The 14,033-nt window shown below is 42.4% G+C and overlaps 1 protein-coding gene and 1 pseudogene across 1 annotated transcript in view; one reads left to right on the top strand and one right to left on the bottom strand.

Annotated features, from left to right (window-relative positions):
* Positions 1-14,033, top strand: part of TEX49 (testis expressed 49) — a 41,964-nt gene that overhangs the window by 25,889 nt on the left and 2,042 nt on the right. The window contains exon 2 of the mRNA XM_036298504.1: positions 10,981-11,103. Coding sequence (XP_036154397.1) covers positions 10,981-11,103 — 123 coding nt within the window. The remainder of the gene's footprint in view (positions 1-10,980; positions 11,104-14,033) is intronic.
* Positions 12,064-12,154, bottom strand: LOC118652282 (annotated as a pseudogene).

The raw sequence follows: 14,033 nt of genomic DNA, 5'->3' as shown, positions 1-14,033 counted from the left end.
TATAGCAAAGCACCTCCACCTCCCACTTTGATGTACTGCTTTCACTGCATCCCAGCCAGATGCCTGGAACTCATCTCCCACTTGACATGCTATTTCATTGTGCACACCTGAAGTATCTATGCACTCTGCCCATCATCCCATGACCTTAGAACAATATTTCTGATCATACTATCCTTTCCACAAAGACAGACAAGTTGGCTACCCTCTGCGAAATTGGGTTTCAACCATGTCATTGAGCCTTCCACTGAACATTCCATTCAATAGAAATGAAAAACACCACAATGGGAAACGTCTCATATCTTTCTATTACTTCAGGACTGGGTTGAGAAATTCACAAGGAGGGTGGAGAAATTATGGATAAAAGACAGCATTCTATTTGGCTCCTAGCAAGGCCACATCTATCTTACCCATCTTTCTAACCCCAATTTCTACATTCATAAATTCAAGGAACACACAGTCCCTAATTCTACACTCACCCTTAGTTACACAACCCAAATAATCTTGCAGGCTGCTTGCCTTCAGAATGATTCTCTGGCCCCACTCTCTGGCTGATTTCACCTTGTTAATACAATTACTCAAGTGGTTTGATCCTTTTCTGTCCACCAGCGCTAGCACTTCAACCTGTTCTATGTACTCAAATCAACCACACTCTCACTTGGCCCTACCTAGGGCTTTAACAGCAACCATAAAATGAACCTGTTAATATCGACACTCTTCATTCTTAACATTCTTACTATAATGATATTTTTAAGTCATTCACAATTTTTCTTTGAAGATACGTTTTTTTTCTTTTAGTAGGTGTGAGTGTATTAACATTCAACTTAAAAAAAGCCCACTCAAGCTTTCCTTTATTATAGTCATAATGAAAACTCATAGAGGTGAGTCAGTACATTAGGTAACTAAATATTCTGCCAGTCCCTGTCTCCTGTTCTTTCCCCCTGATAGAGAAGCGAAATAGAAAAACCAAAGAGGAAACTGGGTGTGGGAAGCATACTTTGGTCTATCCTTGACTTCAGAAACTCAGTTTTATCAGGTGCCCAAAGTTGTTCAGATTCAGAGGCTAAGTCACAGTAAGTAAATTCAGAGTGCTTCAGTTTCCTTACTTATAGATGGACATAATAATGCCTTTCTTATAGATTTGCTATGGAAATTAACTAAAATAATGTATGTAATACATCTAAGACCTAGCACATCAAACTATACAACAGATAATTGGAAGAAAAGTTATAAATCATAATATGTAAGTTCCTATTTACATGTCAATATATATATCTTTCTTATGACTGGAATTTTGTTGTCTACTTCTCAAGACATACTTGCCAGGATAAACCTGGGAAGCAGTATTTTAACCATGAGATTCCTTAAAAAGGAAATTATGCTGGCTGGCTTCAAAGTATATCTCATCCAGGCCCTGAAAGTCTGGTGACTACAGCTACCACAGAAGAACACCCCTAACCAGTAACTAGAACTCTCATGTCTACCAATCAGTGGATTCCTGCCCCTCCCAGATGCACTCTTCCTGATCCTAACACTGGTTACCCCTGCAAATTCAGCCTAGCTTCCAGAGTTCATTCACCTTATGCCCAAATTTCTTGTACATAAGCTTTCCCTTCTCTGTCCTGCCCAGGGGAGCTTGGCCCCATATCTGTCCTTTCCTTTGCTGAATTTCTCTCGCCATTTTAAACCCTGCTCTCCTATCTACTCTTAGCTTCTTACCTGGACACTTCTCTTGGTCCAGGAGTGTCTTGGTCTTAGCTTCAGACAGATTAGCTCTTACCTGGCCCTTTGCTGAAACAACTCCCTTGCCTTGTTATATGAAACCCTAGGTCAAGATAGACCTTATCATAACACAAATCTACACTCACTGTTCATTGACAGAAGTTTCAGAGGCAAGTTGATGGGGTTGGGGGGTAAGAGAAATTATGCTTGTTCTTGTCTAGAGACAAATGACCTCTCCCTGCCAGACTCTCCAGTGACAGCCCTCTAGCCACAGACACAGTGACATCCAAGCTGTGCACATCCAAAGGACCTCACTCCATCTTCCTCTACCGCTGCCTTTATTATTCCTCCTCCCATAGGAATTCACTAACTAGTCCTCAGAGTTGTTCTTGCTTCCAATTCCAAATGAATCTCTTCAAAGAAAGACTAAATCTCAAGTCTTTGGTAAAAACTGAGCACATCTTATTTGCACTATCGTTTTCTGGATCCTGCCAGAGGGTGTAATAGGTAGTTTTCACCGCCCTGGCTGGAATGTCCTCTTCTCAATCTCCTAGGTCTCCTGGTCCCTCCAGCTGCCTGTTCTGTGACTCATCTGCTAGGAAACAGCTGGCATGTCATTCTTAGACTCCAGCAGAGGGCACTGTAGTTCTGGCTTTTCAAAGTTTCTGCCTGAAACTAGAGGGGAGATGATACTCAAGCTGCTCATAACTGCAATCATCCAAAGCCTAAGGGATGGGCACCTCTGGGTGGGTGTCTGTGCTGCAGCAGACAGCCACTTTTCGCAATAAGCTCAGCCTTTCCCCAGTGGTCTTCCCCCACAGAGACTGATCCAGTCCACTGCAAAGCAACCGCCAGGTTCCAGTAATCTTCCCCCATGTTGGCCATAGGAAATGATATTCCACATTTCAGTGGAGCTCAGGCAGCCAGGACTCTGCCTCTGTATCAAGGTAATGATATCATGTCCCACACCCAACTCAAGGCTGCTCTGGGGCGAGCAGACACCCTCGACGAGACTCCCAATGAGCTGTACGTAAAGGAGCTCACCAAAAGGATAGTTCTGTCTATAGATTCAATGCAATCCCAATTAAAATACCAACGGCATATTTCACAGACCTAGAACGAAGTCGCCAAAAATTCATCTGAAACTAAAAAAGACCCCGAATACCTGCAGCAATCCTGAGAAAGAAGAACAAAGTAGGAGGGATCTCAATACCAGATATCAAGGGGTATTAAAAAGCCACTGTTCTCAAAACTGCCTGGTACTGGCACAAGAACAGACATATAGACCAATGGAATAGAATACAGAATCCAGAAATAGACCCAAACCACTATGCTCAATTAATATTTGACAGAGGAGGCAAGAGCATACAATGGAGTCAAGACAGTCTCTTCAATAAATGGTGTTGGGAAATTTGGACAGATTCATGCAAAAAAATGAAACTAGACCACCAACTTACATCATACACAAAAATAAACTCAAAATGGATAAAGAACTTAAACGTAAGAAGGGAAACCATAAAAATCTTAGAGGAATCCACAGGCAGCAAAATCTCAGACATATGCCGAAGCAATATCTTCACTGGTACAGCCCCTAGGGCAATGGAAACTAAAGAGAAAATAAACAAATAAACAAATGGGACTACATCAAAATAAAAAGCTTCTGCACAGCAAAATAAAGCTATCAACAAAACAACAAGAAAGCCCACTGCATGGGAAAACATATTTGCCAATGTTATCTCTGATAAGGGTTTAATCTCCAACATTTACAGGGAACTCATACAACTTGACAAAAGGAAGATAAATAACCCAATAAAAAAATGGGCAACGGACCTACATAGATACTTTTTTAAAAAAATATTTTTTCTTGATTTTTTTACAGAGAGAAAGGGAGAGGGACAGAGAGCCAGAAACATTGATGAGAGAGAAACATTGATCAGCCGCCTCCTGCACACCCCCCACTGGGCATGTGCCCGCAACCAAGGTACATGCCCTTGACCAGAATCGAACCCAGGACCCTTCAGTCCGCAGGCCGATGCCCTATCCACTGAACCAAACCGGTCAGGGCTACATAGATACTTTTTGAAAAAGGACATTAGGAAGGCCAAGAGACATATGAAAACATGTTCAAAGTCACTAATTATCTGAGAGATGGAAATCAAAATGACAATGAGGTACCATCTCACACCTGTCAGAATGGCTATCATCAATAAATCAACAAGTGACAAGTGCTGGCGAGGATGCAGAGAAAAAGGAATACTTGTGCACTGCTGGTGGAAATGCAGACTGGTGCAGCCACTGTGGAGAACAGTATGGAGTGTCCTCAAAAAACTAAAAATGGAACTCCCATTTGACCCAGTGATCCCACTTCTAGGAATATATCCCAAGAAATTAGAAACACCAGTCAGAAAGGATATGTGCACCCCTATGTTCATAGCAGCACAATTTACCATAGCTAAGATTTGGAAACAGCCTAAGTGCCCATCAGCAGATGAGTGGATTAAAAAACTGTGGTACCTCTACACAATGGAATACTACGCTGCTGTAAAAAGGAAGGAACTCCTACCATTTGCAATGGCATAGATGGACTTGGAGAGCATTATGCTAAGTGAAGTAAGTCAGTTGGAGAAAGATAAATATCACATGATCTCACTCATTTGTGGAATATAGTGAACACATAAACTAATGAACAAAAACAGATCCAGAGACACAGAAGCATATTTCAGACCATCAAACCCCAGAGGAAAGGCCAGGAGGGTGGGGGGGAATGGGGAGAGATCAACCAAAAGACTTGTATGCATGCATATAAGCATCACCAATGGACACAGACACTCGGGGGGTGAGGGCATGAGTGGGAGGGGGGGCACTAATGGGGGGCTAAGGACACATATGTTATACCTTAATAAAAAAAAAAAAAGGATAGTTCTGCCTGACTGGTGTGGCTCAGTGGTTGAGTGTTGACCTGTGAACCAGGAGGTCATGGTTCGATTCCCAGTCAGGGCACATGCCCAGGTTGCAGGTTTAATCCCCAATAGAAGGTGTGCAGGAGGCAACCAATCAATTATTCTCTCTCAACATTGATTTTTAACGTATCCCTCTCCCTTCCTCTCTAAAATCAGTAAAAATACATATATTTTTTTAAAAGAGGCTAGTTCTCTCAGTCCACATTTCCCCTTCGTCCTTGGTCTTTTCTGGATGTTCTGATTAGATTATTTCCGGAGTCAGTTTGGTGTGGTGGCTGAGAGCATAGGCTCTGGAGCCAAACTGCTTGGGTTAAACTCATGTCTCTTCCATACATCAGTTACGTGACCTTGGGGAAATTACTAAACAACTCTGGGCTTCTGTTTCCCTGTTTGTAAAGTAAGATGATAGTGCCTATCTTTTATAGTGCTGCTGAGCACAGTCACTAAGCATTAGCTCTTTTTGTTGGTACCTGAAGATCCACATGATCCATTTTATGCCAGCCGTCTGCAACCAGCACTACCTCAGCCTTTCTGTGACCTCACGCTCACCTTCCTCCCCGCTGTCCAGGATCCTGAGCAAGCGCACCACGTTGAGGAAGATATTTTTGGACATGGATGCAAAGGAACTCCCACCACATGTGAAATGTGCCCTGTTTCCCTGGGCTCATGTTCCTGTCCACTTCCTCCTGAGGCACTGGCAATTTCCTTGTATCAGGGAAGACAATAAGTCATTGTAAGATAGCCTTCCAAACACACGTCAGCCCATTGCAGTCCATCTTAATGCCCCAGCCAACTTCAAGGAGTTAATACCCAGCATTGGGTGTTACCTTCTGAGCAGGAGTCATTTGTTATGTACAGGAAGTACCACAACATTTCTCTCAAGCTGGTCTTCTATGATTTTCTAGTCAGGGTGGTATTACTCTGCTAGAAGTAACACCAAGTCTAAGACAACTGCAAGTAATGAGTATTAGATATTACCACCACTGTGTACTAAGCATCTGGAACAGGCAGGCAAGTACCACAACCTGGAAATCAGAATTCTGGGAGCCTCTGAGGCACACACATTTTAAAAATTCTTCAACCTGCCGAAACCGGTTTGGCTCAGTGGATAGAGCGTCGGCCTGCGGACCGAAGGGTCCCGGGTTTGATTCCGGTCAAGGGCATGTACCTGGGTTGCGGGCACATCCCCAGTGGGAGATGTGCAGGAGGCAGCTGATCGATGTTTCTCTCTCATCGATGTTTCTAACTATCTCTCTCCCTTCCTCTCTGTAAAAAATCAACAAATTTTTTTTTTTTTATTGCTTAAAGTATTACAAAGGGTATTACATATGTGTCCATTTTATCCCCCCGCCCTAGACAGTCCCCTAGCCTCCCCTATCCCCCCATGTCTTATGTCCACTGGTTATACTTCTATGCATGCATACAAGTCCTTTAGTTGATCTCTTACCCCCCTACCTCCTGCCCCGCAACCCTCCCCGGCCTTCCTGCTGCAGTTTGACAATCTGTTTGAGGCAGCTCTGCCTCTGTATCTATTATTGTTCAAAAGTTTATAATGGTCTCTATTATCCATGAATGAGTGAGATCATGTGGTATTTTTCCTTCATTGACTGGCTTATTTCACTTAGCATAATGCTCTCCAGTTCCATCCATGACGTTGCAAATGGTAAGAGTTCCTTCCTTTTTAGAGCAGCATAGTATTCCATCGTGTAGATGTACCACAGTTTTCTAATCCATTCATCTACTGATGGGCACTTAGGCTGTTTCCAGATCTTAGCTATGGTGAATTGTGCTGCTATGAACATAGGGGTGCATATATCCTTTCTGATTGGTGTTTCTGGTTTCTTGGTTAAACTATGTGGGGAGCTCTTTAAAAAAAAAAATTTTTTCTCAACCTGAAAATATTGTGGCAAATCAGCCACAGTTCCCACTAACCAAAAGGCAACGGGCAAAGTAGTGGATAACTAAAAATGTTGCCATGAGCCTTAACCGGTTTGGCTCAGTGGATAGAGCGTCAGCCTGCGGACTCAAAGGTCCCAGGTTCGATTCCGGTCAAGGCCATGTACCTTGGTTGCAGGCACCTTCCCAGTGGGGAGTGTGCAGGAGGCAGCTGATCAATGTTTCTCTCTCATGATGTTTCGTACTCTCTATCCCTCTTCCTTCCTCTCTGTAAAAAAAATCAATAAAATATATTTTAAAAAAATAAAAATGTTGCAATGACTCCATTGTCCCTGGGAAGCCTATAATATTGTGAAATTTGCAATATTAAATTGGATAAGTGAAAGATCCACCCATGTACTTTTGCATCACCCCAGAAGTCCTTCACAGTCCATTCAAAGTATTAAAGGTGGTCTATGGTAACTCCCATTTCGTGGCCCATTTCTAGAAGAAACTGTCCAGGGTACTCCATATCTATTTAGCCTCCAAAACCATATGAAGCATGGTATTAACTGGATGAAGAACCTCCTCTATTATACCACCTACCAACAAAATGATGGGGTCTACTACCTTGCCACAGTGAAGCTTGCTTATAAAGAGCTCATTGCATCCCTCTACCCAGAACATGCCCTTTCACAGAGTCTGTGGCATGATTCTTACCTGCCCATCACCACTCTTCACCTCAGGTGGCTTCCAAACCTGGAAGCTTCAAGAAGCTATAGTTACCAAAAATATCTCCCAGCCTGCCAAAAACTGATGCGAGGAGTACGTCAATGGGTGCTTGATTCAGGTGGAAGGCATCCACATGGGTGCTATTGTCCAGCACACCTCCAAGCACACTATAACCATCCATATGAGAAGCTGGGAATCTACTATTTGGAAACAGATAATAGAGAATATCATCCGGTTGTACCCTTAAGGACGATCTGTCTGAGGCCTTAGGACAGATAAAGAGCTCCCACTGTCACCTGCACCCAGACCAACAGTTACTACAGGCCAGATCCCATTGCCCACTAGAAATATGCTCCTGCTCTTCAGGTTATATCTGCTTACTCCCACTCCCTACTCTCCCAAAGTCAAACCACCAAACTCAAATGACACTGCCCCCAGGAACTAGCCCCTCTCATTGCGGTAACCTGTGATGAAGCACAGACCAGCCCCCTGGTCAGGCCAGGCTTCCAGAACTCTATACCTGCCGCCTTTCCAAGTCCCCAACTACCTGTAGAGGGAGGGGATTCAAACAGTGTCCCACCCTGGCAGTGTCATTATCTCAGAGAATATTAGAGGGCACTTCCATAGGAGTGCAAAAGGGAGGGAGGAGAGACAGAATCGAGGGAGTGGGGCCAAGCCATGAAGAAGGGGGAAAGCAGCAGCTGGGGAAGAACCAGAAAGGAAGTGGCATCCCCACCCTCCACCAGAGGCGAGGCAGCAATCTCAACAATTTTCACAGAGAACGGCCAATTTTCATCCAGTTCCTGACAGCTCAGGATTCAGAAGGGTAAGCCAAATCCTATTTAAGCAGAATATGAATTTGTTAAAAGAATATTGGTGGGATTATATCAAACTAAAAAATTTCTGCATGGCATATAAACAACAAAATGAAAAAACCTATAGATGAGAGAGAACATTTGCAAACCATATATTTTGATAAAGGGTTAATATCCAAAAAATATAAAAAACTCATAACTTTAGCAAAAAAAAAAAAAATCTGATTAAAAAATGGGCAAAGGAACTGAAAAGACATTTCTCCAAAGAAGACACACAAATGGCCAACAGGCATTTTAAAAGATCATTAATCATCAGGGAAATGCAAAATAAAACCACAATGAAATAACACCTCACATGTTTAAAAAAACAAACATGAAAGATTAAGTGTTGGTGAAGATGTGGAGAAAAGGGAACCCCCGTGCACTATTGGTGGGAATACAAATTGGTGCAGCCGCTATGGAAAACAGTATGTAAATTCCTTCAAAAATTAAAAAGAGAACTACCATATGATCCAGCAATTCCATTTCTGGCTATATAACCAAAGGAATTGAATTCAAGTTGATATCTGCATTTCCATGTTCATTGCAACATTATTCACAATACCCAAGACATGGAAGCAACATAAATGACCACAATGCATTAATAGGTCAAGAAAATGCAGTATATGTATACAGTGGAAATCTGCCATTTGCAATAACATGGATGAACCTGGAAGACACAGAAGGCCAAATACTACAAGATACCACTTATATGAGGAACCTAAAATAAACTCAGAAGCAGAGAGTAGAATGGTGTTGCCAGAGGCTAGGGGAAAGGGCATTGGGGGTGGGTGGGTTGGGGTGGAGGGCAGTAGTCAAAGGATACAAGTTTCAGTTCTACAAGATGAGTAAGTCCTGGAGATCGATGCAGCATAAAGCTTGTAGTTCAATTGCATTACGTATTTAAAAGTTTGCTAAGAGGGTAAATCTTGTTAAGTGTTCTTATCACAAAATAACAATAAAGAGAGTGGGAGGAAATCTCTGGAAGGAATATAAACGTTTATGGGATAGATTTTAGTGATGGTTTCATAGGTGTGTACTTATCTCCAAACTCATTAAGTTGTATAAAATATGTACAACCATGTCAATTACACAACACAGTAAAAAAAATAGTTTTTTAAAATATTTGGAAATAAAAATTTAAAAAATTTTAAATTTTAAATTTTAAAAAGAAGAAAAAAATATTGGGAAGCACATAAAAGCTGTAGAAGGAACGGAGAACCAAGCTTGATGGATAGTAACCAGGAACACTGTTCCGAATCATGCTGCAGACCTGGTGAGGCACAGCTACTGCAATCAATGCTAGGGCAGGCACCACTGGCTCCAAGGACGCTGGGCCCTGCACACTGTGCTGCAGACAAGCAGTTTCACTGCTGCAACTTCCCATCAACAGAGAAAGGCTTTACAAACCCCTGCTTCTCTGCAACCTCATCTTTGATTCAAAATCTGGAACAGATGTATTTGATTGTCCTAGCCAAACTTTCTGCCCAGGCCCTAGCTGTAAGAGTGGCTAAGTATCGTAGCCCAGCGATGTTCAACTTTGTTCATCTCGTGGCACACAGAAACTAACTACTAAATGTCTGTGACACACCAAAATATGTATTTTTTGCTGACCTGACCAAAAAAAATATGTATAATTTTGATTCATTCACACCAAATGGCTATTGCTGTGTTGGCTGTTGTCATTTTTTTATTTGACAAAAGGGAAAAGAGGTCAATGACCCTGACTAAATAGTCAGGTATTGCATCTTTTACAAATTCTTGCAGCACACCGGTGTGCCTCGTGTCCCGCAGCACACTGGTTGAAAACCACGTCTTAGTCTGCTCAGGGTGCTATAACAAAATACCATAGGCTGGGTGGCTTGTAAACAACAGAAATTTATTTCTCACTGTTCTGAAGGCTGAAGGCCAAGATCGGGGTGCCAGCATGGTCGGGTGAGGGTCCTCTTCCAGGTCGCAGACTTCACTTTGTGTCCTCCCATGGTGGAAGGGGTGAAGGAACTCTCTCAAGCCTCTTTTCTAAGGACACTAATCCCACTGATGAAGGCTCTGTCCTCATGACCTAATCACCTCCCAAAGCCCCCACCTCCAAATACCATCACTTTGGGCATTAAGTTTTCAAAGTATAAATTTGGAGGACACAAACATTCAGACCATTACACTGGGTAGGGAAGATCTGGTCTTTTCAGCCTAGCGATATATAGGTTTTGCCTCAGAGGGGAGTCCCAAACCCTCATAAGAATACTAGATCTACACTCTACTACTCTGCCCTACCCCACCCTGCCCTACTCTCCGCTAGCCCCATCCCCTGTCCTTTCCACTTTACTCAACACGAATCAGGCTCCAAATCAATAGCAAGCTGGGCCCTCTCTAATACTTTTAACACTTGCTGTCCTGCTGCCTGAAATGTTCTTTCTGATACTACCATGTCCCACAGACAACTCCTTACCCTCCAAGACTCAGCTCAAACATAACTTGCCCTTTAGACCAATTAGAGCTCTGCAAATATACCAGTCCCCAAAAGGGATTGCCTAGCCAGATCAAGTGCCTTTTTTCACCTGCACTAACCCTAAATATCTGTATCTTGATTTCAGTAGGAGGCCACTCAAAGCCCAGGAGACAGGGAGGAGCAAGAAAGTGGGGAAGGAGGTCTCTTGATCTCCGGATTCTCCCTCCCTCCCCTCTGTCACAGGCATTGTGATGTGACTCCTGAAGATGCCAAAAATGGAGAATCAAACGTGTGTGGCTAGGAGAGATCCCTGCCATGTGTGTGGGTGGCATGGAGAGTAGAGGCTCAGAGAATCAAATAGTCCCATTTGTCAAATCTGCTCTCGTTTCAGACCAGAAGGAACCGGTGCCCACGAAGCTTCCCCCGATTATCTCAAAAGATGGGAATTATTCTGTGCACCAGAATAGCCACACAAAGTACCACAAAGCTGTACGGAAGGTGTTGCTAAAGACATGTGAGTACCCCTGGGTGGGCTATGTCTTGAGTTCCTAAAAAATGGCCTGGATGAGGTGGGGCATGGTTATAGGGCAGGGAATAAAAAGAGCCAAGAGGAGAGACTGAGAAGATGAAGGAGAAAGTAGACCTGAGTGGTGGAGTGAGCAAGATAAAATAAAAATTGAATCACACTTGAAGGCAGAAGGTCCAGGTTTCAGTCCAGTTCTGCCTCTTTTAAATGTCGCAACTTGAGTAGTCACTTATTCTTAAATTAACCTGTTTCCTCGTTCATTAAAAAAAAAAAGAAGAAAGAAAAGAAAAAGAAACAGAAAATACCTGTTCTACTAATCTTACAGACTTGCTATGAGGATCAAACCAAAAGTGTGACAATTTAGGAAAAGTACTTGTATATTATTGCATGCTATGCCTCCAAGGAGTGGTAGACCAAGCTCTAGCTTTGGAATTCGAACTGAGTTGAAGTTCAAACAAGTTGTGTAACCTTGAGAAAATTATTTTAAACATTTAACTGCTCCAAATCATCTGGAAATGGAAACAATACTCTAGCATTGTGTGAAAGTTAGAGAAGATGTACGTTTTAAAAAGCATCTAGGGCTGAAACCGGTTTGGCTCAGTGGATAGAGCGTCGGCCTGAGGACTGAAAGGTCCCAGGTTCGATTCCAGTCAAGGGCATGTACCTGGGTTGCGGGCATATCCCCAGTAGGAGATGTGCAGGAGGCAGCTGGTCGGTGTTTCTCTCTCATCGATGTTTCTAACTCTCTAGCTCTCTCCCTTCCTCTCTGTAAAAAAATCAATAAAATATATTAAAAAAAAAAAAAAAGAAGCATCTAGGACAAATTACTGATACATTTGATAACATGTAGGAATCTCCAGGGAATTATGCTACGTAAAGAAAGGCAGTCCCTGAAAGAGCACATGCTGTATGATACCGATTGTATAAAACTTTTTTCCTTTCTTTTTTAAAAATATGGAATGCTTCACAAATTTGCGTGTCATGCTTGCTAATCTCTGTATCATTCCAATTTCAGTATATGTGCTGTGGAAGCCAGCACGGTAACATTCTTTTTAAAAATATGTTTGTATTGATTTCAGAGAGGAGGGAAGAGGGAGAAAGAGATAGAAACATCAATGATGAGAGAGAATCATTGACTGGCTGCCTCCTGCACGCCCCACACTGGGGATTGTGCCTGTAATCCGGGAGCAACCCGGTCATGTGCCCTGACCAGGAATCAAACCATGACCTCCTGGTTCATGTTGATGCTCAACCACAGAGCCACACCAGCCAGGCAAGCATGTAACATTTTTTAAAATTATGTAAATGAAGAAAAGATTATTGATTACCAATGTCAGGGGTGTGGAGGTGGAGGGTGTGGCTATAAAAGGCAACTCCAGGATCATGCAGTGATGGAGCTGTTCTATACCACTATGCTAATAGCATGGCTGTGATACTGTACTAGATAGTTTTGCAAGATGTTACTCTTGGGGGCAATGGGTAAAGGGTATACAGGATCACTGTGTGTCATTTCTTCCAACTATGTGAATCTGTAATTAGCTCAAAATTAACATCTAATTTTAAAAAATAAAGCTTTCAGAAACTAAAAATGACATCCATGGCCCTGGCTGGTATAGCTTAGTTAGCTGGGCATTGTCCCATGCACTGAAGGATTGTCAGTTTGATTTCCAGTCAGGGCACATGCCTAGGTTTTGGGCTTGATCCCTGGTAGGGGGTGTGCAGGAGGTGGCTGACAATGTTACATTCTCACATTAATGTTTCTCTCTCTCCCTCTCCCTTCCTCTCTCTCTAAAAATCAATGAAAAAAAATATTTTAATGACATACATGGCCCAGCCAGCGTGGCTCAATGGTTGAGCATCGAACTATGAAACAGGAAGTCACAGTTCAATTCCCAGTCAGGGCACATGCTGAGGTTGCAGGCTTGATACCCAGTAGGGGGCATGCAGGAGGCAGCCGATCAATAGTTCTCTCTCATCATTGATGTTTCTATCCCTCTCTCCCTCTTCCTTCGTCTCTCTGAAATCGATAAAAATATTTTTTAAATGACATGCATGAAGGATTATCTAAGAATTATTTCTAATAGCAAAACTTTTAAAAAGCTTATTACAATTAATAAGAAAATAAGTAAAAAATGTAACATCTATTCAACGGTGTATTAGGGATTTTTAAAAAAATGATTATAAAGACTATGTACTCGTATTATTAGGCTATAATTCTAATTTTTAAAAATATAACATTTTATACCAGTGGTTCTCAACCTTGGCTGCACATTAGAATCACCTGGGAATCTTTTTAAAATCCTGATTTCTGGGCCTCATCCTCCAGAAATTCTGTCACTTGTACACTGCTGGTGGGAATGCAGACTGATGCAGCCACTATGGAAGACAGTATGGAGTTTCCTTAAAAAACTGAAAATGGAACTCCCATTTGACCCTGTGATCCCACTTCTAGGAATATATCCCAAGAAATTAGAAACACCAATCAGAAAGGATATATGCACCCCTATGTTCATAGCAGCACAATTCACCATAGCTAAGATCTGGAAACAGCCTAAGTGCCCATCAGTAGATGAATGGATTAGAAAACTGTGGTACATCTACACGATGGAATACTATGCTGCTCTAAAAAGGAAGGAACTCTTACCATTTGCAACGTCATGGATGGAACTGGAGAGCATTATGCTAAGTGAAATAAGCCAGTCAATGAAGGAAAAATACCACATGATCTCACTCATTCATGGATAATAGAGACCATTATAAACTTTTGAACAATAATAGATACAGAGGCAGAGCTGCCTCAAACAGATTGTCAAACTGCAGCAGGAAGGCCGGGGAGGGTTGCGGGGCAGGAGGTAGGGGGGTAAGAGATCAACTAAAGGACTTGGATGCATGCATATAAGCATAACCAATGGACGTAA

Source organism: Myotis myotis, unplaced genomic scaffold (genome assembly GCF_014108235.1).
Source record: "Myotis myotis isolate mMyoMyo1 unplaced genomic scaffold, mMyoMyo1.p scaffold_m19_p_3, whole genome shotgun sequence".
In the NCBI taxonomy this organism is placed as follows: domain Eukaryota; kingdom Metazoa; phylum Chordata; class Mammalia; order Chiroptera; family Vespertilionidae; genus Myotis; species Myotis myotis.
The sequence above is the reverse complement of the archived record's forward strand: the minus strand, read 5'-3'. Positions and strand labels throughout refer to the sequence as shown.